General features: G+C 44.2%; 1 protein-coding gene across 1 annotated transcript; it reads right to left on the minus strand.

Moving 5' to 3' along the window:
• Positions 1-1533: 1533 nt before the first annotated feature.
• On the minus strand, positions 1534-27164 carry LOC309793519 (transmembrane emp24 domain-containing protein 11; the record flags this gene model as incomplete). The annotated part of the gene is made up of 5 exons (XM_082604041.1): positions 26911-27164; positions 14499-14599; positions 3292-3417; positions 2460-2606; positions 1534-1683 (listed from the first exon to the last, which is right to left on the minus strand). Exons 1-5 carry the CDS (start codon positions 27032-27034, stop codon positions 1534-1536), a joined length of 648 nt encoding a protein of 215 aa, XP_082460167.1. The 5' UTR covers positions 27035-27164.
• Between the last annotated feature and the right edge of the window lie 404 nt (positions 27165-27568).

Here is a 27568-nt window from a genome sequence, read left to right on the forward strand (position 1 = left end):
GGCCTGGCCTTGCTCCTTCCAACGCTGCAATCTCCAGCGATTCTCCTGAGGGCAGCGCGTTGTAGTCCAGGACCTACGTGGGCCCCCGGGCGGCGCCGAGGTGTGTGCGCCGGGACGCCGGCGCCGGCGCAGAGCGGTGGGAGGCCGCTGCACCTCCCGAACCGACAGCGGCCCGAGAAGGTCAGGTGAGGCCGCTCCTGAGGGCTGGGTGGAAGTAATCGCATGGAGGCGGGATGTGCATCGACCTTGAGACACGGTGTGCTGAGCGGACCGGCTAGGTGGACCAGGTGGCCCCTCGTGCCCTCCATTATGCGGGGGGGGGGGAGGTCAGGGGGAGGGGCCCTCAGTGCTCGCCATACTGGAAGTGGGAGGCATAGGGTCCTTGGGGCCCCGGAGGATGAGGGCCGGGAGACAGGAGGGACCAGAGGAACAGCAAGGGGGTCTGGGCAGTCGGAGGTAGGGGATGGGAAGCTCTGGAGCTGGGGCATTAGGAGACCTGGTAGCCCAGGACGGAGGTCAGGATCAGGATGGGGTGTGAGTGGGGCCCAGGGCCCACTGGCTGGACCCCATGGTCGAGGTGGGCCGGGTCGGGCCAGGCGCCGTTGCTTGCCTCTAACACGCACATGTGAAAAGGCTTGACCTGGGGGAGGTTATTTCGCTTTTAAAAACGGTGGATAGGGGAGTTGGTGGAAGGGACTCTCTGTACTGTTTTTTGCAACTTCTAGTGAGCTTATGCTTATTTTAAAATTTAGAGGAAATAAATGGAAGTTGCTTTTCATATAATTACGCTCCTCGCGGGATGCCCCATCCTCTCCAAAGAGCAGTTTCCATCCGCCTGTGGAGGTGGATCAGAGTGCGTCCCACTGAGAAAACTTGGTTCAGAGAAAGTCTCTGGGCCATTCACTTGTGTGGAGAAAAGTGGCCATCTTTCAGGGAAATAGAGAAATGCAGAGATTCAGGACCACTCTAAGTGGAACGCCGTGGGGAAACGAGGTGCTCCCTCTGTCCCGTGCTGTAGGCATGAACCTCGTGGGGCCATTGGCGTTTGAAATGTGACTGGTCCAAATTGAGATGTGCTTTGATTGCAAAATACACCTGGGTTTCTAAGACTTCCTATCAAGAAAGGAATGTAAACTACCTCATTAATAATTATGTATTGATCACATGTTAATATGATAATATATTTGATCTATTGGATTCAATATAGGTCACTAGGGTTAGTTTTACTCATAAAAAATCTTTTTAATGTGGCAACCAGAAAACTTAAAATTTACATATATAGCTCACATTTTATTTCCGTTGGACAGTGCTGACCTATACCAAGTTTAAAATAAGAACTGGATCATGTATTTATTTTATCAAACTCAGAAGCCACATTGTTAAAGTGACATTTTATCAGTGTTACAATGATATAACATCAATTCCAACCTCTGATGTCTTTGAATCAGAAAAGTTATGCACACTTATGAATATATTTTGATATTAACTCAAACATGCAAGGTAGAAGGTAGTTATTTGCCTTTATTAATATTTTTAAACAAGTTTCTTAGCTATGAAGAAGTCTTTAAGGTACTTTATTTGGAAAATTCCAACTGAGATAAAGATTAGTGTTTGTGCAAAGGCCCACCATAAAACGTTGCTGTTTGTGTCTTCACTGGTCATGCGAAATTCTTCTTCACGGTCCTACACAGAAGAGAAATAGGTTAAGTTTCTTAAGGTACTTCATGCATGAATTTGAGGGGAAGGTGCTGTATGCATTCAAGGTACTTAATGTCACCCAGGTAATCTCTTATGCCAAAGTGCAGTATCATTTTCTAAGCCAAGGGGTGTTGTTAGTCAAAGACAAGGAAGAAGAGTCAACCTTATAAAACACACTTTTGTGTTTTGTTGTAAAATATCAGGTATTTGATCTATTACTTTATATGTTTTGTTACCATCAAACAAAGTGAACATTACCTAATTGACAGATGTTCATCATTCAGGTTCTTACTTTACTTTAAGCTGGGCACTGTGCTCATTTTATTTTCCAGATAAAGAAACAGAAGTTTAGAGATGACAGAAGGTTAGTGAGTGGGGGGGCAGATTTGAGCCCACGTCTGACCAGGGTCCAGTGAGCACAGTGACCCAGGAAACACATAATGTCACAAGAACAAAATAGTGATTTAGAAAGTGGGCACACTGAGGCTCTGCGGCTATGTGGGGTGTGTTTGGAAATGCTTATTTATTCATTCTGTAAGCTCACACCCCAGAGGCAAGTGAGCCACAGTCCCCTTCCTAGAGGAGCTCACGGTCCAGTGAACAGTGAAAGAGCACTGTCCCCCCATCCCCTGCATGTCCACGCAGTCCTAGCTCAGAAAGCCCGGGGAACAGGCAGTTTACTCTTCCCTTGGTTCGGGGGCTTTGTGGAGAATTACGTACTGGGCAGGAAGAGGGAGCATAAGCTGAATAGGCAAACTGACCCTTTGATAGTTTTGTTCTTTGACTATTTGCTCCATTTGCTCAATTAGATGTTCAAGCTTGAAGCTAACTTCATTAACTTTGTCCTTTGCTTGAGCAATGGCTGCATCAAGGGCATGTTCTCCAACTCGAATATCTAAGTGGATCCGCTGTGCAAACAGTAAAAAGGAAGAAACATGTTTTTAACATGGCTCACTCTTTTTCTTTGCTTTTTCCCTCCTTGTGTCCTCCCATTCCTTCCTTTTTCTCCACTCTCCCTTTTTGAGAGCAAACACTACTTCGTTCTCGAGCTCTCTATTTTTCTTCACCGCCACTCTATTCCCTGTTATACCCAGTAGTCTTTCTTTGTAATAATAATGCATTAAATAGTACCTGCTGACCTGAAAGAGTACTTATATTAACTATAGACTTAGTCAAGAGCCTTTGGCCCTGAGAGAATTTGATTACTCTCAGGAGAATGTTCTTTACATATAACTAAATTTCTGATGCTGAAGTACAAATTCTCTTCATCTGTTCTCAGCACATTTAGAAAATAGCCAATCACCATCTACCATGTAAGAGTTTTATTTATTGGAATTCCATTATTAATTCACCCTTCAGCCTTCAATTGTTTTCAAGCCTGAATAATCACAGTTCTCTTAAGCTTCCCTCCCAGTTCTCATTTTTCAAGCCCTTTAATCAACTCCGTGGCTCTCCTTTGAACCCCTTCCAAGCTCTCCAGCTCCCTCTTTGGTTGCTGTGCTGAGATCTGGGTATAATGGTTCTGCATATCACCGTCACGCCTGAATAGTGCTGACGCTGCTCATCAACAAGTACACGGAGGCACATACTTACCAGCTTACTCCCTCCAAATGACACAAGCCTTGTAGAATTAGATTCTAAGCAAATGATGTGTTCGCCAGGTGAATGTGAAGTGAAATAGAATGTTCCTTGTGGGCCATATAACTTTGACAGTAATACCTAGGATTGAGGATTTCCATAGTTTAAGTTTATTATTCTCTACTTTCCATTAAAAAAAAATCAGCCCCATGTAATCTAGTGAAAATTGTGCAATTCTTAAAGAAGAAATCAAATGGCCAATAACATGAAAAATATTCATTCTTGCTGGTAATCAAAAAAATACAAACCACAGTAAGATATTCCTTGTTGGTTTTCAGATTGGCAAAGACTTAAAAGTACCTGGGGCGGGGATAGTATGGAGAAATACTATCTCTAAACACTGGGGAATGTAAATTGAACACCCGTTTCAGAGAGTGCTTTGGCCAAGTGTATAAAACCATTCACCCAGTAGTGCTGCATATAGAAATTTATCCTATGGGAATGCCCAAATGGACAGTTATATGTAAAAGGATACTCAGTGTGATGTTATTTATTTAAAAATTTGTGTTTTGAAATAACTAATACCTTTTAGTGTGGATTGATTAAATTTAGGCAAAGGCAAATGAAGAAATGCTAGGTAGCAGTAAAAGAGACTATTACACCCATATCTATACTAAAGGTGTCCACAGTATTCAGGGATAGTCTGTATAGAATCCTATTTTTGTAAGAAAGTATCATTTGTAAAACTACACGTGCTTAGAAGATTCTAAAGAATATATACCAAGTTATTAGGCAGTTATATTTGTTGAGGAACTTTGACTTTTCTGCTTAGTACATTTCTATATTGTTTGGCATTTTAAAAACAGGTATAGGACTTCAAGTCTGGCATATAAGGAGCTTGGAAGTTGTCCATTTGTCTTAACAAGTAAAAAGCTGCATAGAAAGAAAATCAGTTCTTAGATCTGTCAGAGAATTGAGGTCACAGGGTAAACTGCTGCCACCAAAATTGGAGAGGCAAGCAAATACAAAGAGTCACAACTTACCTGAGCAGAAACCTCTGTGGGAACCAGTATGGGTTCCTTTTACCCAGCACATCACGTCCAACTTTCAACAACAACAGAAAAATAATAAGACATACTCAAAGGCAAAAAACGCAGTTTGAAGAGACAAAACAAGCCTCAAAACCAGATTCAGTTATGGCAGGGATATTGGAATGATCATATAAGGAATTTAGAAAACCTATGATTAATAGTCTGTGGTCTCTAATGGAAAAAGTAGACAACATGCAAGAACAAATGGGTAGTGTGAGTAGAAAGATCAAAATTCTGTGAACGAATAAAAAGAAATGCCAGAGATCAAAAACACTGTAGCAGAAATAAAGAGTGCCTTTGATAGGCTCATTAGTAGACTGGACAGGACTGATGAAAGACTCTCTGAGCTTGAGGATATGTCAACAGAAACTTTCAAAACTACGAAGCAAAAAAAGACTGGGGAAAAAAAGGAACAATATCCAAGGACTACAGGACAACCATTAAAGGTGTAACATACACATAATGAGAATACCAGAAGGAGAAGAAAGAGAAAGTAACAGAAGAAATATTTAAATAAAGACCGAGAATTTCAGATTAGTGTCAGACACCAAGCCACAGAGCCGGGAAGCCCAGAGAACACCAAGCAGGATAAATGCCAATAAAACTACACCTAGGGGCCTCCCTGGTGGCGCAGTGGTTGAGAGTCCGCCTGCCGATGCAGGGGATACGGGTTCGTGCCCCGGTCTGGGAGGATCCCATATGCCGCGGAGCGGCTGGGCCCGTGAGCCATGGCCGCTGGGCCTGCGCATCCGGAGCCTGTGCTCCGCAACGGGGGAGGCCACAACAGTGAGAGGCCCGCATACCGCAAAAAAAAAAAAAAAAAAAAAAAAAAAAAAAAAAACTACACCTAGGCATATCATATTAAAACTGCAAATATCAAAGATAAAGAGGAAATCTAGAAAGAAGCCTTATTTATAGAGGAGCAAAGATAAGAATTACACCCGACTTCTCCTCAGAAACCGTGCAAGCAAGGAGAGAGTAAACATTTAATGTGTTGAGAGAAAAAAACTCACCAACCTAGAATTCTGTATCCTGCAGAATTCTCCTTCAAAAGTAAAAGAGAAAGATTTTCTCAAACAAAAGTTGAGGGAATTTGTCCCTGATAGACCTGTCTTACAGGGAATGTTAAAAGTTATTCAGAGAGAAGGATAATGATATTGGTCAGAAACTTGGATCTACGTGAAGATTAGAAAGCATTAGAGAAGGAATAAGTGAAGGTAAAATTAAAACTTTTATTTTTCTTATTAACTGAGTTAATAGATACGTCTTTCAAAATAATAGCAGCAATGTATTTGATGATTATAGTTTATATATAAATGAAATTAGCAACAGCAAAGATGCAAGGGATGGGAGATAAGAATTAGGATTACTTTGTTATTATAAGGTACTTGTACTACCTGTGAAGTGACATGGTGATATTCAAAAGTGGACTTGGAGTAGTTGTAAATGTATACTGCAAACACTAGGGCAACCACCAACAAAAAGTTAAAAGAAGTATAATTGATAACTATGGAAGGAGATAAAATGGAATCGTAAAATAATTAAAACCACAAGAGACAGAAAAAGAGTGGAAAACAAAAATAGGAACAAATAACAAGGATGATAACTAGAAAATAATAAATATGATGAATATTAACTCAGCTATATCAACACTTTGAATGTCAGTGGTCTGAATGCACCAATTAAAACAGATTGTCAGAGTGGATCCAGAAAAAAAAAAAAAAAAACCCCGACTATGTATTGTCTACAAGAACCCCTCTTTACATATAAAGACACATATATATTAAAAGTTAAGGGATGGAGGGACTTCCCTTGTGGCCCAGTGGTTAAGACTTTGCCTTCCAATGCAGGAGGTGTGGGTTGGATCCCTTGGTTGGGGAACTAAGATCCCACATCATGGCGAAAAATCCAAAACATAAGCAATATTGTAACAGGTTTAATAAAGACTTTAAAAATGGTCTACATCAAAAAAATCTTTAATTAAAAAAAAGGGATGGAGAAAGATGTATATGCCAACTTTCAGCTAACCATAATCAAAAGAAAGCTGGAATAGTTATATTAACTTCAGACAGAGTAGACTTCAAAACAAGGAAAATTATCAGGGATAATTACATAATGGACCATTACATAGTAATAAGGAGGTCATTTCTCCAAGAAGACAAACCTTAATGTGTGTGCATCTAATAACAGAGTGTCAGAATACATGAAGCAAAAACTGATAGAACTGCAAGGATAAATAGAATTTAGTATTATAGTTGGAGACTTGGATACTCCTCTATCAGAAGTGGGCAGATCCAGCAGCAGATCAGTAAGGACACGGTTGAACTCAATGGCACCATCAACCAACTGGATATAATAAATATCTGTAGACTCCTTCATCCAACAAAGCAGAATACACATTCTTTTCAAGCTCACATAGAACACTCACCAAGATAGACCACATTCTGGGCCATAAAACACACCTTAGCACATATAAAATAATAGAAACCATACAATGTATGCTCTTAGACCATAATGGAATTAAAGTAGAAATCAATAACAAAAAGATAGCTGGAAAGTCCCCAAATATTTAGAGATTAAACAGCATACCTCTAAATAACACATGAGTCCAGGAAGAAATCTCAAGAGAAACTAACAGTATTTTGAATTGGATGAGAATTCTGGGAAGATAGTGGAATAGGAAGCACCAGGAATCTGTCTCTAGGCAACAATTACACTGGAAGAATCTGTCTGATGGAACTGTTTTGGAACTCTGGAGTCTACTGAAGGCTTGCAACTTCCAGGGGAAGACTTGGATGGTAAATTGTGGTTAATTTTGGTCAATATCAGCTCTTAGAACAGTAGCAGCTACCTACCTCCCACCCCTCCACCCCCCTGCCAGCCACATGGCAGGCAGCTGCACAGGTGTTCCTGGAGCAGCTTGCATGCATCTTTTAGAAGCCAGGGTAGGCAAAAAGACCTTGTCCTCCAAATGTCAGGGATTTTTGATGTCATCATATAGAAGGGATTCTCAGTAAGATTAACAGCAGATTTTTCATCAGAAACTTTGGAGACCAGAGGCAGTGGGTGGGTACATTCAAAGTGCTTAAAAAAACCCAAACAACCAGAAAAAGCCAACAAGCACATGAAAAGATGCTCAACTTCACTGATCATTAGGGAAATGCAAATCAAAGCTACAGTGAGGCACTACCTCACACACATTAGAATGGCTGTTATACAACAAACAAAAAACATACTGGCAAGTATGTGGAAAAATTTCAACCCTTGTGCATTGTTGGTGGGAATGTAAAATGGTGCAGCTGCTGTGGAAAACATTATGGTGGCTCTTCAAAAATATGAAAATAGAATTATCATATGATCCAGTAATTCTACTTCTGGATACATACCCAAAAGAATTCAAAGCAGGGTATCAGGATATTTGTACACCCATGTTCATGGCAGCATTATTCACAAAAGCTAAAATGTGGAAGCAACACGTGTCCATTGACTAATGAATAAGCAAAATGTGGTATATACATACAGTGGAATATTATTCAGCCTTAAAAAGGAAGCAAATTCTGACACATGCTACAACATGGATGAACGTTGTGGAAATTATGCTTAGTGAAGTAAACCAATCACAGAAAGACAAACACTGTATGATTCAACTTATATGAGGTATTTAGAGTAGTTAGTCATAGGGGAGTTATTGTTTAATGAGTATAGAGTTTCAGTTTTACAAGATTTAAAGAGTTATGAGGATGATGATTATACAACATTATGAATATATTTAATACCACTGAATTGTGCACTTAGTAATGGTTAAGATGATGAATTTCATGTGTATTTTACCACAATTTAAAAATCTCAAAAAATATTTTGAACTGAATTAAAATACAACTTAATCAAAACTTGGGGGATACAGTGAGATAAGTATTTACAGGGAAATTTATAACATTGAACGCATATATTAAAAAGAAAGAAAGATCTGAAATTAATCATCTAAGCCTAGGAAACTAGAAAAAGAAGAGCAACTAAATCCAAAATAAGCATAAGAAAAGAAATAAGATCCATCCTAATAAAAGGTAATGCAGAAATCAATGAAAACAGGAAATATGTAGAGAAAACCAATAAAACAAAAAGCTGGTTCTTTGAAAAAATCAATAAAATCAATAAACCTCTAGGTAGGCTAACTAAGAAAAAAAGAAGACCCAAGTTAATAATATCAGAAATGAAAGAGGAGTCTTACTACAGGTCTCATGGACATCAATAGGGTAGTAGAGGAATACGATGAACAACTCTGTGCTCACAAACTTGGTAACCTGGATGAAATAGACCAATTCCTTGAAACACACAATTTGTGAAAACTCACACAAAAATAAATAGACAATCTGGATAGGCTGATATCTAGTAAAGCAATTGAATTGATAATAACTTTCCAAGCAGAAAGCACCAGGCCAAGATGGGTTCACTGGTGAATTCTACCAAAGATTTAAGTAGGAAATCAGGCCAATTCTCTACAATCTCTTCCAGAAGTAGAGTGAATACTTTCTAAATCATGTCTGAGGCCAACATTAGCCTAATACCAAAACCAGAGAAAGACACAAGAAAACTATGGACCATTATCTCTCACGGACATAGATACAAATATCCTCAACAAAATATTAGCAAATGGAATCCAACAATGTATAAAAAGAATTACGCACCATGACCAAGTCAGATTTATTCCAGATATGCAAGGCTGGTTCAACATTTTAAAATCAATGTAATTCATCACATCAACAGGTTAAAGAAGATCACTTGATCATAACAATAGACGTAGAAAGGGCATTTGACAAAATCCACCATCCATTCATGGCAAAAACTCAGCAAACTGAGAATAGGGGAACTTTGTTGATTTGATTTAAAAAATCTATAAAAACCTTACAGCTAACATACTTCGTAGTGAAAAACTAGAGGCTTTCCCACTAAGATCAGAAACAAGGCTAGGATTTCCTCTCTCACTATTCCTTTTCTTTTTTATTATGTATTTATTTTATTTTTGGCTGTTTTGGGGTCTTAGTTGTGGCACGTGGGATCTTCATTGCGGCATGTGGCCTTCTGTCTAGTTGTGGCATGCGGGCTTCAGAGTGTGTGGGCTCAGTAGTTGTGGCACTTGGGCTCCAGGGTGCCTGGGTTCTAGTTGTGGCATGCGGGCTCACTAGTTGTGGCACGCGGGCTTAGTTGCCCCACAGCATGTGGGATCTTAGTTCCCCAACCGAACCCATGTCCCCTGCATTGGAAGGTGGATTCTTAACCACTGGACCACCAGGGAAGTCCCTCACTATTCCATTTCAACATCATACTTCAATTCCTAGCTAATGCAGTAAGAGAAGAAAAGAAAACAAATGGTATACAGGTTGGGAAGGAAGAAATAAAGCTGTGTTTGTTCACAGATAACAGGATTGTCTATGTAGAAAATTCAAAATAATAAACAGAAAACTTACTGGAACTAATAAGTGATTATAGCAGGGTTGCAGGATACAAGGTTAATATGTTAATCAATTTCTCTTTATCAGCAGTGAACAAGTGGAATGTGAAATCAAAAACAATACCATTTACATTAGCATCTCCCCCAAATGAAATACTTAGGTATAAATAAAACAAAATATGTTTAAGAGATATATGAGAAAAACTAAAAAACTGTAATGAAAGAAATCAAAGAAGAAAAAATACACAGAGATATTCTGTGTTCATGCCAGGAAGACTCGATATTGTGAAAAAGTCAGTTCCTCCCAACTTAATCTATAGATTTGACACAATCCCAGTGAGAGTGTCAGCAGGTTATTTTGTGAATATCTTCAGGCTGATTCTAAAGTTTCTATGGAGAGGCAAAAGATACAAAATAGCCAATACAATATTGAAAGATAAGAATAAAGTCAGGGGACTGACATTCCTGATTTCAAGACTTACTATAACTGTATAGCAGAGGGAACTCTACTTAATGCACTGGGGTGACCTAAATGGGGAGGAAATCCAAAAAAGAGGAGCTATATGTGTATGTATATCCGATCCATTTTGCTGTATATTAGAAACTAACACAACATTGTAAAGCAACTATACTCCAATAAAAATTAATTTAAAAAAAGACTTACTATAATGCTACAGTAACCAAGATAGTGTGGTATTGGTGAAAGAACAGACAAAGAGATCAATGAATCAGAGAGCCCAGAAACAGACCCATGCAAGTATAGACCCACTGATCTTTGACAAAGGAGCAAAGGCAATACCATGGAAAAAGGTAGTTTTTCCAACAAATAGTGCTGGAGCAACTGGACATCCATATGCAAAGAAATGAATGTAGACACAGACCTTACACCTTTTACAAAAATTAACTTAAAATGGAGCATAGGCCTAAATGTAAAATGCAAAACTATAAAACTATTAGAAGGTAACATAGAAAGTCTAGAAGACCATGGATTTAGTTATGACTTTTTAGGTACAACACCAAGAGCACGATCCATGAAAGAAAGAATTGAGAAGCTGGACTTCATTAAAATTAAACTTCATTAAACATTTAACATTAATGTTTAACATTAATGTTTAACATTAAACGTTGAATTTCATTAAAATTAAAAACTGCTCTGCAGAAGAGAGAGCTGTCTGTCTCTCTGTCAAGAGAATGAAAAGACAAGCCACAGACTGGGAGAAACTATTTGTAAAAGATGTATCTGATAAAGTACTGTTATCCAAAATATACAAAGAATTCTGAAAACAACAAGAAAATGAACAAATTAATTGAAAAATGGGCAAAAGATCTGAACAGACAACTCACCAAAGAAGACATATAGATGGCAGATAAGCACATGAAAAGATGCTCCCCATCGTATGTCATTAGGGAATTGCAGATTAAAAACAACAATGAGATACTTCACACCTATGGGAATGGCAAAAATCCAAAACACTGACAACACTAAATGCTGACGAGGATGTGGAGCAACAGGAACTCTTGTCACTGCTGGTGGGAATGCAGAATGGTGCAGCCACTTTGGGAGACAGTTTGGTGGTTTCTTACAAAACTAAACATACTTTTACGTACAGTTCTGCAGTCGTACTATTTATTTACCCAAATAAGATGGAAACTTATGTCCACATGAAAACCTGCACACAAATGTTTACAGCAGCTTTATTTATAATAGCCAAAATTTGGAAGCTACTAAGATGTCCCACTGCATGTGAATGGATCAGTAAACCATGGTATACATCCTGACAATGGAATATTGTTCAGTGCTAAAAAGAAATGAGTTATCAAGCCATGAAAAGACACGGAGGAAACTTAAGTGCATATTCCTAAGTGAAAGAGGCCACTCTGAAAAGACTGCCTGCTGTACGACTCCAGCTGTATGCCATTTTGGATAAGTCAAAACTGTGGAGACAGTAAAAGGATCAGTGGTTGCCAAAGGTTAGGGAGTGGGGAGGGATGAATAGACGGGTTCCAGAAGATTTTTACGGGAGTGAAACTACTCTGTGTTGATACTGTGATGATGGATACATGTCATTACACATTTGTCAAATCCATAGAATGTACAGCGCCAAGAAGGAATCCTAATGTGAACCATGGGCTTTGAATGACTATGAAGTGTCAGTGCAGGTCATCAGTTGTAACAGCTGTGCCATTCCAGTTCTAGTGGAAGAGGCTCTGTTCACGTGGGGGCAGAGGATATAAGAGAACTCTGTACTTTATGCAGAATTTTGCCGTGAACCTAAAACTGCTCAAAAAGATAGTCTATTAAATCACTTTAAAAACAGGTATGTATTACACATAGAAAAATGCAACCAAGATTCTTTTTTTAAATCTTGCAATTTTGATTTGGAGAAAATTAAAGGATCTTGCCATGTACTTAATTTCACTTAACAGAGTGTTGATAGGGAAACTTTGTTAAATAAAACTGCATTCAAGAATCAGATTTTGCAATTGATTTCTAATTTTTTATGAATAACAGAGTACTCTTCCCTGGAAAAATATCCGGTGATGACTCATCACCTGTTAAATTCAATTTCTGAGCCTTAATGTTGTGTCCGCGTTCTAGATAGTCTGCTTCCAGTGAATATTCAAGTCAGCAAACATGTTAGTCAGCAATGCCTGTTAGTTTGGTGTGTTGGAAAAAGACATGCTTGAATTTAGACCTCAGTGTTTCCACTTGCTGATGATGTGATCTTGTATAAGTCATTTTACCTCTCAGGACCACAGCTTTCTCTTCTACAAAATGGAATAGGAATATTGGACACGGAATAATAGACAATGGAATACAAAATGCATAGTTTGAATGGTGCATGTATATTGTCATTGTCTGCCCTGCGTACCCTACCAGCCATGTTACCCCTTGGCCTGCCAGTCACCTGCCGTAGGAAGGGACATGTGTTCAGGTTAGCATCCGAGAGTACCCTGCATCCAGGCACATCGACCCGGGTAGGAGCAGTCCGAGTCCTTGGCGGGGTGCTGTTCAGGATCTTCAAAGAGGATCTTAGCTTGTTAGGAATGTTAAACCAGAGCTGTGTCTGGTCCTCTTACTTCCAAAGGGAGAGAGCCTTCCTGAAAATTAGGCCTTTGGGGTGAGAATTTTCTCTCTCTCCTAGGCCTGTGGCAAATATTTGTTGGATGTTTGCAGAATGAAAACACTTCTCCCATCTAGAAGGGGGTAATGTTTCAAGTAAATGTGTTTTTTGGAGAATGAAATAGCTCTGTCTTAAAAACAGTGAACAGGTTTTTCTGTGAAGGTGTTTTGTCCAACTAAAATTTGGGTTCTGGGTTTAACAAGCTCTGGAGACATTTCCAGATCAGTCATGAAAGGTTACAGGGAAGGACAGCAGAGAATTCTGTATTGGTTTAACAAGGCAGGAAGTGAAGGAGGTGTCAGGAGGAGAGGGTAGCTGTACGAGAATTAGGAAAATGGCCCCAGTGGAACTGCTGTCACAGAGGTGCCTGGTGTACCAGGAGAAGGCTGCTACAGTGGGCAGGAATCAGGTGTCCAGTGGTCCAGTTGGAATGGAGTCTCCTGGTCTCCATGTGAGTGGGGGTGTCACAGTGTCTGGCTTGAGCGCAGCCCTCATGAGGACAGGAAATTGGGCCCGTCTACATCAAGTACCCTCCCCTTGCCAGCCGAAGAGATGCCTGTCTTTTCTGTGAGGCTCTGCTCCACCACCATCCGGCTGCGTCATGAGCACATCCCCAGGACAGCAAGTCCAAAGGGAAGTAGTTCCTGCAGTCACGTTTGAATTATTGGACAGAGCAGGTCACAGTACCTTGAGCTGGCACGGTGGGGAACAACATCTGCTGCGACCATTGGACAGAGGAGAAAATGGGTTAAAGCAGTCAGGTAACCACTCAAGGTTCAGCTTGTAGATGACCACCTACACTTACACCTGGCTCTGACTCCAAGATCCACATTTTTTCCCTTTGACTGTGGTGCCTTTTCTACTTTGCAGCTCCCAGTGAGGAGGTGCCCTGTGAGGCCAGACAGACCCAGAGGCAGCATTCCTACAGAAACCCCACCAGACAGGAGGAGGGAGAGGCGGCCTATTCGACCCTCATGTCTGGGTGAGGCTGCGGCACCTGCAGAGCAGGTGAAGCCTGGCCCTGCACGACCAGAGGGATGCATTGGCCCTGTGGGTTCCCTCTGCCCAGCAAGACCAACAAAACCTCAGGTTGATGAGTGTGAGGCCTGCCCTTTGTATTGTTTCTACCTTGTGTGTTAAGGAGTCTCTGTTCCTCAGCTAGACTGTAGGCTCATTGAAGGCAGGCACTTTTTTTTTTTGCGATACGCAAGGTTCTCACTGCTGTGGCCTCTCCCGTTGCAGAGCACAGGCTCTGGATGCGCAGGCTCAGCAACCATGGCTCACGGGCCCAGCCACACCGTGGCATGTGGTATCTTCCCAGACCGGGGCACAAACCCGTGTCCCCTGCATCGGCAGCGGACTCTCAACCACTGCACCACCAGGGAAGCCCCAGGCACTTTCTGTGTCTTGGTGCAGTGCCCCTGTCAGGGCTACACATGTTAAAAATGAAATGCTGGATAGTGAGCGCTGTGGAGATTTAAAGTTTGTGGGTGTACATGACACATGACTTTTTAGAAAATAAAAAATTTCAGTAGCAAGACAAAAAGTGTGTTTTACCTCATCATTGTAAGTTGTAACAGTCACAAACATTCCCAAACCAGGAGCAGATTCAAGGAAATCGTGTCTGCCCAAGTCCCACTGTTGTATCTTGAAAGTCCCTGTTTCAAAAATATAAGACATTTATTTTTATTTATTTTTTAAAAGTCTTTATTAAATTTGTTACAATATTGCTTCTGTCTTATGTTTTGGTTTTTTGGCCATGAGGCATATGGGAATCTTAGCTCCCTGACCAGGGATCGAACCCACACCCCCTGCATTGGAAGGCAAAGTCTTGACCACGGGACCGCCGGCGAAGTCCCTAAGACATTTATTATAAAATAAGTTAAGAAACAGTTATATATGATTACTGATAAATGAATTTTTCAAATTACCCAAATCACAAAATACTGTTATTCTGAACAGCTTATATTTTGATGATTAGCTTATGTAGCAGAGAAGGAAGATTCTGCAATATAGAGTTCTTGGTTCTGTTCTCACTCTTGTTTATAAGTCGCTTCACCACTCCAAGCCTCAGCATTCTATTCAGAAAAATGGGCATAATACACATCGCTCCTAAGCCTCAGAGTTGTGAGGACTGTTGAAAATAATAAAAAGTAGCCTATGAAAGCTTTGCACCTGGAATGTAAAATTCCTCTGGGTCAGGCCTGAGAGGCCTTTCCAGCATCTCCCCCACAGATCTCCTGCCTTCCACTTCTTCCTCCTGTGGCTTAACCTACTTGCTTCTAGCACAGTTCCTTCCTAAAGAACAGGTGTATTCATATTGCATCCTTCCTTTTGCTGCATCCAGATGTTCCTGCTAAAGTTCGCATCACTGGGAGAGTCTCCCACTTGATCCCTTTAGGATGTGATAAGTGTCACGTGGCTTAACTTCCCCCTTGTGCCCTTGAAAGTTAAGTGGGGAATGAAAAAAGGGCTAACATTTATTGAAAGTAGCTAACAGTACCTGATGTGCCAGGTACTGTCCTAAGCACTTAGTGTGCATCAGCTTATTTAATGTGCTCTGAGGATAGCAGCGTGGACTCTTGAAAAACGCAGGGGATGGGGCACCAACCCTCCAAGCAGTTGGAAATCCATGTATAACTTATAGGTGGCCCTCCATATCTGTGGTTCCATATCCCCCGATTCAAGCAGCCGTGAATCACGTAGTAGTGTAGTATTTACTATAGAAAAAATCCCACGTGTAAGTGGACCTGCGCAGTTCAAACCTGTTTTGTTCAAGGGTCAACTGTATTTTTACAGTTGACAGGTCATTTGACAGGTGTATAACAAACACCTCCCAAGGGGATAGCACTGTTTTAGGAGCTGAGGACACAGTGAACAAAATAGACAATGTCTTCGTTCCCATGGAGAAACATACAACTAGTAAATATATAATGTTGAAGATGTTAAATATGCTACAAGAAGAAGCAACAGACAGGGTGGGAGTGGTAGGGGACTTGGAAGCATTATGTGGGGAAGTCAGGGAAGGCTTCTCTGACATTTGAGCAAAGACCTGAAAGGATAGGGGAGTAAAAATATATCCGCTTTTATAATATTTGTTTATCGCATATATGCAGATTACATCCATATCTATCTATACATCACATTCAGTGCTAATTGTGTGCCAAGCACCGTTCTAAGAAATTTACACATGTAATCTGAATTTTCATGACAACAGCGCCATGTAGGTAGATAACATTTTATGACGATTTTACATGTGATGACACCGAAGCATAAAGTAATTTGCCCAAGGTCACGTACCTAGCAAGTAGCAGAGTCAAGATTCAATCTAGGCAGTGTAGTGCCTTTTTCCTTACTACCTCGTGATGCTCCCTCCACTGGTGAAGGATCATTCCATGCAGGAGGACATGCAAAGGTTCTGGGGCAGGAGAATGCTTGGAGTGTTCAAGGAACAGCAGAGTACTGGAGTGAAGTTAACAGGAAGAAAATCACAGGAGATGAGGCTGAAGGGGTAATGGGCCAGATCGTGGATGGTCTACAAACCTTTTTTAAAATTTTGGGGAAAGGCTTCCTTGGTGGTACAGTGGTTAAGAATCTGCCTGCAAATGCAGGGGACATGGGTTTGAGCCCTGGTCCGGGAAGATCCCACATGCTGTGGAACAACTAAGCCCGTGCACCACAACTACTGAGCCTCTGCTCTAGAGCCTGTGAGCCACTACTACTGAGCCCGCGTGCTACAACTACGGAAGCTCGTGTGCCTAGAGCCTGTGCTCTGCAACAAAAGAAGCCACCACAATGAGAAGCCTGCGCTCCGCAACAAAGAGTAGCCCCTGCTCACCGCAACTAGAGAAAGCCCGTGCGCCGCAACGAGGACCCAACACAGACAAAAATAAATAAATTCAAAACAAAAAAGACCCTATTCCCCCCCCAAAAAAAAAATTGGAGGGAAGCAATTGGGCGGGTGAGTGAAATGATGTGGCTTTCATTTAAACATTTTTTTCGCATGGAGTAAGGAATGAAGAAGGATCAGGAGTGGAAGAAGGGAGGCTGTTGTCGTAGTCTAGGTGGCTTGGACCAGGTGCTAGTGGCAGAGGTTGTAAAAAGTATTGGATTCTGTATTGTTCCTATTTTACAAGGCGGAAACTGAGTGTCAGAGTCACATCCCAAGGTCACACAGTGAATAAGCTGTAGGGGCAGAATTAGATCTGAGGTGGTTTGATCCCGAAGCTCAGAACCACACTGACTCCCTGGGAGGCAGAGGGAGACACATCCCTGACGGGAACCTCACCCTGGACACGACCGCATGGGCAGCCCTGGGGAGAGAACGGGTTTCCTGGGACGGTCGGGCAGCAACGCCCCTGAGCCCTGCCTACACTTTGGAGTGACTTCAGTTTAGGCCTCACTGAGCAGTCCTGGTTGTCTTGTCTCCACAAGTTTGTTAACTCTGTATAGTGTACATTATAGACTGTTTAGAATGTTCCAGCTGAAGAGGATCTTTAAAAAAGGTTTCATTGGTGATACCAGAAAAGATGGAGTAAGCCCATTCCACCCTATTTCTCCCGCTAATTACAACTAAAAACCCTGGGCTTTTTGTCTAAAGCAACTATCAGAAGACTCTGAAAGGTGGAGAAAAGAAGGTGACTGCCAAGGACTCAAAGTGTGACTCAGCTGTGAGTTCCCTGTTTGTCCCCCACCCCCATATCCTGGCCTGGGTGCTGGAGCAAACAGCAGTCCCCACCAAACTGAAAGAGAGGCAGGGAGGAGGAAAGAAAACCCGCTCAGGAGAAGTCTGCTCTCTCGTGCAAAAGGATCTGGAATAAGGTGACCCAACAGGATGGAACCCCTTTGACTACACCCGCCCTACTCCAGACGAACCCTGTGAAAGAAACGGCACCCTCTCCACGGGCTGCTTCACGTGGAGATTGGGGTGAAGACCTGTGGAGATGCCTGACCTGCACTTAGTGAAGGACAATAAAGAGGCAGAGATGGGGAGGATGACAGGCGGGAGCTGGAGAAGGCGATCTTTAAACCTGTGTATGGGGTGTCCTGGGCACACCCCTAAGCAGCCTATACATGAGACCAACCAGAATAAGTACAGCAAAAGCTCTGAGAATCCAACCATGGTGTGGAAAACACCCAGGTTTCAGATTGGCCTCTGGGTAGTACGCAAGCAGGGTAGGCCAGAATAGTAGTGCAGAGTCTCAGAAAAATAAGGTTATTCCTAACCTTATGTGTGATCTGAAACTAAATGGGTTGACTACTTGTTAAAATAGAATATTTAAATAGGAACCAGAGTTATAATACTCAAAATGTCCAGGATACGTTACAAAATTATGTACCATGTCAAGAACCAAGAAAGCCTCAACTTGAATGAGAAAAGACAGCTGGTAGACACACCAAAATGACATAGACATTGAAATTATCTGACAAGAATTTTAAAGTCATCATAAAAATGCATCAACAAGGAGTCTGAACACCCTTAAATGGAAAAGTAGAAAGTCTCAGAAAAAGAATAGAGATATAAAAAGAAATAAATGGACACATTAGAACAGGAAAAATATAATACTTGAAATTGAAAAATAACCAAATGGACTCAATAAAAGAATAGAGATGACAGAGGAAAGAGTCAGTGAACTTGAAACTAGATCAATGGAGACTTCCCTGGTGGTCCAGTGATTAAGACTCCGTGCTTCCACTGCAGGGGGAGTGGTTTCCATTCCTGGTCGGGGAACTAAGATCCCACATGCCGCATGGCATGGCCAAAAAAACAACAACAACAAAGAAAACCACAAACAAAAAACTATAGATAATAGAAGTAATCAAATCTGGTCAATGGAGAGAAAATAGATTAAAAAAAAAAAACCTCAAACAGTCTTACGAACCTGTGGGACAATAATCAAAGGTCTATAATTTGCGAGTCCCAGAAGAAAGGAGAAAGAGTGTAAGGCTGAGTAAACACTGGAAGAAATGATAGCCAAAGACTTTCCAAACTGGGTGAAAGAGAGAAGCCTACATACTCAAGAAGCTAAGTGAACCCTACAAGGCCAGACTCCCCCAAATCTACCACCAGATACATCATGATTAAATTTCTCAAAACCAAAGGCGGGGGGGGGAACCTATGAAAAATAGCCAGAGAGAAACACTGCATTACTGATGGGGAAAAACAATTTGAGTAACAGCAGACTTCTCATCAGATACATGGAGGCCAGAAGGAAGGGGCACATTTCCAAGTGTTGAAAGAAAAAGCATTGTCAAATCTATATCCACCAAAAATACCCTTCAGAGTGAAGGCAAAATATTGTTAAGGTCAAGGCAAACTAAGGATTTTTTCACTAGAACACCTACTGTAAAACAACTGCTAAAGGAACTTCTTCAGACAGAAGGAAAACGGTAAGACGGAAACTTGGAATAGCAGGAATGAAGGGAGAACAATGGGGAAGTCAACACCGGGGAAACCACAATAGAGTATTCTCTTCCCCTTTAAAAAAAAGTTATTTGACAGTTGAAGGTAAAAAAAAATTCAACATTGCCTGGTGGTGTTCTCAAAGTATGTAGACATAATATTTACAACAACTATACTACAGAGTAGGGGGCAGAGGGATTTACATGGTCATACGGTTTCTATATTCCTCTCGATATGGTAAAATATTGATCTTTGTAGACTGTGGTAAGTATGTGTATTGTAATCCCTAGAGCAACCACTAATAAAAACTATACAAAGAGATACAGTGAAAAATACTATAGATAACACAAAATGGATTACAAAACATTCAAGTGACCCACAGGAAGGTACAAAATAGAAAATGGGAACAAAACCCAAAGGGAGCAAAAAGAAAACAAATAATAAAACAGCAGACCTAAATCCTGACGTATCAATAATTACATTACAAGCAAATGGTATAAACGGAGAAAAGACAAAGATTGTCAGAATGGATTTTTTAAAAAATGAACCAACTATTCAGTCTTTGAGAAAATCACTTTGGATATAATGCTATAGGTAAGTTAAAAGGATAGAAAAGGCATATCATTATGACAGTCAAAAGAAAGCTCACGTGGCTCTATAAATACCAGATAAAGTAGACTCCACAGCAAAGGAAATTACCAAGGACAGAGAGGGGCCTTAACGTAATGATAAAGGGGTCAATTCAATATGAGGACATAACCATCCTAAATGCATCAACAGTTTCAAAACACATGAAGTAAAACTGCTGAAAGGAGACGTGGACGAGTCCACCCCATGGGTCGTCAGCGCTCCTCGGCCATGGACACGGCTAGTGGACGTGGGAGAGCTGACTCGCACCATCCACCAGCAGGGCCTGCTTGGCATTTTTGGGATGGCCCCCAAACAACAGGGTACACATTTCTTTTCAAGTGCACGTGGAACTTTCACCAAGTTAGGCCACAAAGTCTTAAACCTGATGTGGCACCTTTGCTGAAGCGCCGAACGTTCCTGGAGAAAAGCACACAGCCAGGCAGGCGGACAGCCGCCTGGAAATGCCCGCGTGGATTCCTGTCCTCTGAGACGACGGGTCTCCTCGGGAGCCTCTTCCAGCCCCTCGCCCGTCCGGGGCTTGCCTTGCCCACGTGGACGCACTCAGCATCCCCGTGTTTCACCACGAGCACCCTCACTCCGGCAGCTCACCGCCCTCTGCCTCCCCCTCCCTGTCCTCTAGGGCTCTGCTCTTGTCACTCTCCCCACACTCACCATCCGCCCTCTTCTTGTCCGCGTGCCAACTGTCCCAGTGCCGCCCCCGCCCCCCCCCCCGCATTCTGGGAGGGCCTGGAGTCTGGGGACGTGCGGCGTCTTCCTCTGTGGGCTTCCTGGGCCCGGACTGAGCGAGGGCAGAGCTCGCTGAGGATTTGTCCGTGTTCGATAAAGGATTTTGAACGGATGCGCACCCGTGGCCCCTGGTTACAGCGCCGGTTTCCTGGCCCAGAGGGAGGTGTTATGCCCTATGGCTACCACCAGGTGGCAGAAGAGTAGCACTGCTCGCGGTTGAATGGGCCTGGTGGTCCTCCCAGCGTGGACAGGACAGTCCATGTGACGGGCACCCAGAGCGGGCCAGGCTGCCTGACGTGTTTCTCATCAGGATAACAACGGTGTATACCACTTGGGGTGTGAAGACCCAGTTAGTATTTGTAAACGGCTTAATGCAGCACTTAGCACATTGTAAGCACTATGCAAGAACTTGAATGATTCCTTACGTTATTATTGGGCTTTTGATGTCAACACCCATTAGGGCCTACAACCCTGGAAAGTCGGTATAATAATACCCACCTTTACAGACGAGGCTATGGGACTTGTCTAACACCACCCAGAAAATAAAAGGCTGAGCCCGGATGAAAACTCCGCAGGCTCGGTTCCCAACTCAGCGCTTGGCCCCGCATCACAAACTCCACCCCTGCTCTGCACGCAGCCCCGGGCTGTGTGGCGCACGTGTTAAACCCCAGGTGTAGTTCTGGCAGAACTTCTGCGCTGACCTAGCTCCCCAGGGACCCGTCCTCCTGGGGGCTCCACTCAGTGACCCTGCGTGGGAGCTGTTGGGTGCCAGACGTGAGCCGCGTGCCACAGGAGGCCACCTGCCTCCCTGGGACCCTGTGTGCACCCCGTTCAGGCACTCAGCTCGTCCTGCAACCCCTGAGGTGGCTGTGTCTTCTGCTCCGGCCTGTGAGTCCTTGAGCCTGGAACTGAGGGACATCTGAGTTGATACTAGAAAAGTAAAATGCATCTCTTGTAGAAATTTTAGAAAGTAAAAATCCCCTCCAGAAGTCTTTGGTATTCAGTATTATCCTTCTAACCTTTTCCCTGTAAGTACACATCGTATATTTTATTTAAAAAATGAAATCATACTGTACATCTCTGATTTGATTTTTCCACCCAATTTTTTTGTGACCATGTTTCTATGTCCTTAAATGTTCTTCTGTAACCTAATTGAGGTCTATTCAGAGAGCTGAAGAAAGATCCAGTGTCATTTGTCCAGTGCTGAGCACAGAGCTCTACAGACAAACTGACCATGCAGTGTCTGAGGAACGAGAGAAGGAACTGGGATCGGCCGCCTGGCAGGAGGGGGTTCAAAGCCAGCTCGTCCTGTTGACCCGGGTGCAACGTGGGCACAGAAAGCAGTTGCTTCCAAGAGTCGCTGTGAATACAGAGTGGCCTCTTCCAGATGCTCCGGGCTCCCCGAGCACCTTGGTTTCCCTCTGACCTGTGAGCCTTTCTGAGATTCTTCCTGTGTGGAGGGAGCGCAGGAGGTGACATGTCACTGACCGGACATGAGCACGCACTGCCTATGCCACACACGCCATCAGGGTACAGCCAATGAGTAATCGCCACCAACTCACCAGCCAAAACATTGCTGACATCCCAAGCACCCCCATGCCCCTCACCATCCATCCCTGGAGGCCACCAGCCCTCTTGGCTTGTGAAGACACAGCATTTTTGTGTCTTTGTACTTTATATGGTGCATGTCCTCTTGTGAACACCGTCAGCGTGTGTTGGGGATCTGTCCGTGTCACATGCAGATGGAGACCGTCCCTTGTTGCTGCTGCTGAGTGCCTCGTTATGTGAACGGTTGACTTTATTTTCCATCTGTCTGTGGATGGGCACTGGACAGGCCTGGTTTGGGCCATTTTGGGTTGTGCCTCTCTGAAGATTCTTGTGCAGCTGAGCACGTGTGTGCGTTTCTGTTGGGCATGTCCTGCATTTACCCAGCCTGTGGACTGGGCCTGTGTTCATCTTCGGGGGGGCACCATTTTGGGGGTGAAGTCTGCAGCCTGGAGCGGGGGTGATGGTGCACACCTACCAGCACACTCGGTTTTCTCATGCGTGGCGGCATCTCATGGGCTTTGTGTTGCCTGGTGGACACGGAGTCAAGCGCCTTTCCACCCGCTCCTGGCTATTTGGGTTCCCCCTCCTGTGAAGTGTCTGCTGCTCATCAGCTCGTGTCTCCCTCCCATGGATGGTCCTCCACTTTGGTCCCTTCCGTGCAGAGGTGTGCATCTTAGTTGCACACTCGTTCTGGGTGTCAAAGTTGTGTCACCAAGGAGAGGCCGGACACGCAGACACATCTCCCGAACCCGTGTCCGTAGAATCCGGGGTGTCTGCAGAGGGAGGGCCTGGGGCAGGCGGGGCACCCAGAGACGTTGGTGCCTCTGAGGCGGCAGAAAGAGCGGCTGTGACTCTCGTGGCTTGTGCGCCCCGAGGCTGGAGCAGGGCCTGGGAGGGGTCCAGAGCGTCAGAGCCAGCGTGTGGGGTGGAGCCCGGCCGCCAGCTCCTTTGCTGGGAGGTGGGAAAACTCTGGGGGGCTTCTTAGCCAACTAATTTTTAATTTTTTAAAATTGTGGTAAAACATATATAACAAAATTTAACACTGTAAGCATTTTAAAGTGTGCAAATCAATGGCATTAAGGATGTTCACGTTGCTGTGCAGCCATCACCATCCGTTTCCAGAACTTCTCCACCAAACAGAAACTCTGCACCTGTTTAAGCAATAGCTGCCTTTCCCCTCCCTCTCTAGCTCCTGGTCACATCACTCCTACTTTTTGATTTTTGAATCTGACTCCTCTAGGGACCTCATACAAGTGGAACCACACAGCATCTGTCCTGTTGCATGCTACAGTGGGTTCCGAATTTCATTTTTATTCATTTCACTCCTTTTCACGACTGAATAATATTCCACTGTGCCATGCACCACATTTTGTTCATGCATCCGTTTGTTGACGGACACGGGTCGCTGCCTCCTTTGGCTGTTGTGAATGATGCTGCCCGATGCTGAGGGTCTGTCTGTGTCCCCAGCCTCACTCCCAGGTGTCCTCTCGGTGGTGGGGGCACTGGGTGGGCATCTGCAGTGCTGGCTCACGTTCCCGAGCTCCCTGGGCTCAGTCTGAGCCTAGCCTCACCCAGAGGCTCCCCTCGCCTGGCCTCTCTGCCTCCTTCTCCTGGGGGACGCCCCCTTAATGAATCACTTGCGCTTGACTCCTTGGCTCGGGGGGCACCCAGCCCTTGACCCCCTGAGGTGCGGTGATGAGCGATGATCCTCGTTCAGCTTTGCTTCTTCCTCCTCCATCTCCTGGTCTTGCTGAAGGTTTGCACTCTGAAGAAAAAGAACTACAGAACCCTGGAGACTTCGGCTGAGTGCAAGGGTCATATCCAAGGACCCTTTGAAAGGGAGCGAGCAGGAGCGAGACTTCATTGCTTCTGAATTCTAATTCTTTTCCTTTTAATGAACCGCCTCCCACATGTGATCACTGTGCTCCACGGCACTTCTCGCCTTCGCTCAGCGCCTGCTTTCTATAAGAACTGACAGCCTTGTTTAAAAAGTGTCTCCGGGGCCTCCCTGGTGGCGCAGTGGTTGAGAGTCCGCCTGCCGATGCAGGGGATACGGGTTCGTGCCCCGGTCTGGGAGGATCCCATATGCCGCGGAGCGGCTGGGCCCGTGAGCCATGGCCGCTGGGCCTGCGCATCCGGAGCCTGTGCTCCGCAACGGGAGAGGCCACAACAGTGAGAGGCCTGCATACCGCAAAAAAAAAAAAAAAAAAAAAAGTGTCTCCGCACTTCCCTGGTGCTGCAGTGGTTAAGAATCTGCCTGCCAACGCAGGGGACACAGGTCGAGCCCTGGTTTGGGAAGATCCCACATGCCGTGGAGCAACTAAGCCCGTGTGCCACAGCTACTGAGCCTGCACTCTAGAGCCCGCGAGCCACAACTACTGAGCCCGTGCACCACAACTACTGAGCTTGTGCTCTAGAGCCCGCGAGCCACAACTACTGAGCCCGCGTGCTGCATCTACTGAAGCCCATGTGCCTAGAGCCAGTGTTCTGCAACAAGAGGAGCCACCGTAATGAGAAGCCTGCACACTGCAACGAAGAGTAGCCCCCGCTCGCCACAACTAGAGAAAGCCTGTGCACAGCAATGAAGACCCAACGCAGCAAAAAATAAATAAATGAAAAATAAATAAATTTATTTTTTAAAAAAGTGTTTCCAAGGATCAGCAAGTAGGTGGTTATAAAGCTCGTCGGGCCGGCAGCGGTCACTTACCCCACAGCCCCCCAGAGCTCCCTCGTCCCTCTCGTCCCTCTCCTCCTAAAAACCTTGCCCCCTGTGTTCATTCAAAACAACCTGGAATTTATCATTAAAGAGCATTACTAAGAGAAGCTCAGAGAAACAGTATAAAAGTACACAATATATTTGACTTTGAAGTTTCCAAGCAAATTTACAGAGCAAGGATTTCTAGTCCTGCGCTTGGCTGCAGTGCCCTGCACTGGCACGGTTCACAGGTGCACAGGTGGGTTTGTCTCCCTTTCAGCCTCCAGCAGAGAGATTCCAGGCTCTCCTCTGCTTCTCAGGAATTTCCTTCCTTTCAGGGAGGGGTTGGAGCCAGAATCAGGGCCACACCTGCTTCTCTGGTACCTTCGGACAGACCCTGGGAGGCCGAGTTGACAGGTTGGAAACAGAGTCCAAGAGGCTGGGAGAAAGTGGGACGCACACCTGCAGCTGGTCGGGGCTGCCAGGTGCTCCAGGCAGGTGCTGCCTCCAGCTCATGGATAGGGGACGAAGCTCAAAGTCACCAAGCTGCTGGCGATGACGGCGATGGCCGGCACACCTCTGTCCTCCTGCGGTGCCCTGCGCGGCCTCCACCTGGGGAAGGCGGCAGCCTACTTTTAGTCCAGAGGAGCAAAAACACGCTTTTAGGTAGATTTGACTAAATGACTGGCTCTGAGGTCATCTCTCTTGGACGTTCGAGATGGTGTGTTTCATCGGACTTCGTAGGAACTCAGAGATGTGAAGAGAAAAGGCATAGCTGCCGTGTACTCTTCCTGGACTTGCGCCACCAGGCATGGTCTCAGGTCCCCACAGATCCACAGAAATTTTAACATTTGTTTTTCCATTTTAATGGTGATCTAAACATTAAATATAGCATATTCTGGATTGACACTTCTTAACCAGGCAGGGTTTGACACATGCATTTATGATCAAGCATCACTAAGTTAAAGTCAGGGATTTGACAGGCAGCGAAGGTTTAGTGATAGTTCAGTGAGACAGGAGTAGAAACAGAGTTATTTGGGGTGCAGGCAGCCTAAGCAAGCAGAGCCCACAGCGGTCGGGAATGTATTCACGCTCAGAGCAGATGGGCTGAGCTAAGGTCCTGGCTGTAGACTTAGGGGCTTGCAACACACAGTGAACAAAAAGCAGAGAGTAAGTGTGCAATGACATTTTTTATAAAAAGGACTTTTTTTTTTTTGCGGTATGCGAGCCTCTCACGGTCGCGGCCTCTCCTGCCGCGGAGCACAGGCTCCAGACGCACAGGCTCAGCAGCCATGGCTCACGGGCCCAGCCGCTCCATGGCATGTGGGATCTTCCCGGACCGGGGCACGAACCCGCGTCCCCTGCATCGGCAGGCGGACCCTCAACCACTGCGCCACCAGGGAAGCCCCTATAAAAAGGACTTTAAAAGGAAATGTTTAAGAATTGTATCGAGGGTATGCTATTATAGTATTTGGTACATGTAAGTAGCAGGCTGATGATTAAATCAGCCTCTGGAAGCTGAAGTTCAGAAGACACACTGACTTCTGCTGTTTTGTCTTGTGTTACTGGACCAGAGTCTAGAGACCTCGCTTGTCTTTTGAGAATTCAACCACAATTAGCATGATTAACGGCATCAGAGATTGTTTTACTTAAGGTAACCTGACAACTGGAAAAACAAATCAAGCTTGGATCCTGTGGTCTTGTGTTTGGGTTTCCTGTTTTATGAATTATGCAATTCCCTCTTTAGGCTGTTTTCAAGCCAGTTCTGCATAATTTGCTAACGTGTCTCAAGAGAAAAGCGCACAGCATGAAGCTCTCTGCCAAAGAGCATGCACGTCAAGAGGTTAGCACGTCCAATAAAGATGTTAGAAACAAAAGAGCTTAGCACGACACCACAGTAAGATGACATCTTGAGTTCAACATTCAACAGAGTTCATCTAACCCACCTGTTATCAAGGTGTCACTTGGAATGTCTTCTATTATGCATTTCTCCTCTCTTTCCCCCACGTGGAAATAAAAAGCAGCTGAAAGTGAAAAACAAAAACTCAAAAGAAATGTTAACATTTGCATTTCTGTTGCTTTTGCCACTTCTGGTTCTACTTCTTTTGAAATGGATCAGTTGCAGGTGATACTGCTTACTTACTGAGTGCTTACATTTCATTGGATAGCTTTGTAAATTGATTTTTGTGAGAAGTGACATATGGTGGCTACACTTGGGCAGGTGATTGCAGCAGGTCCCAGAGAACAAGATAAAAGATGCCTGGACCCTGGGACCTTGCCAAGCGTGATGACATCAGAATTCCTTTGGATCGGTTCCTTTTAAGGATTTTGAAATGTTCCAATGGAATGAAAGACAAAGTGAGGCCAAGGGACAAGCCATGGACACCCCGAAGTGCCGCACCCGGCAGAGGCCCAGAGATGGCCTGAGCTGTGCGGGAGTGACCGAACCCAAATGGCCATTCTCTGGTCGCTTCCACTGCTTGGCGGCAGGTGGGGGGAGGAGGGAGTGAAGGCTGCTTCGTGGGGGAGAGAAACGCAAGTCCGCCGGGCTTGGGAAGGGGTGAGAACCGGAGTCTAACAGAGTCCTCACCCCAAACGACTCTC

The sequence above is a fragment of the Mesoplodon mirus genome (assembly GCF_964341445.2).
Source record: "Mesoplodon mirus genome assembly, chromosome: 2".
Lineage (NCBI taxonomy): Eukaryota > Metazoa > Chordata > Mammalia > Artiodactyla > Ziphiidae > Mesoplodon > Mesoplodon mirus.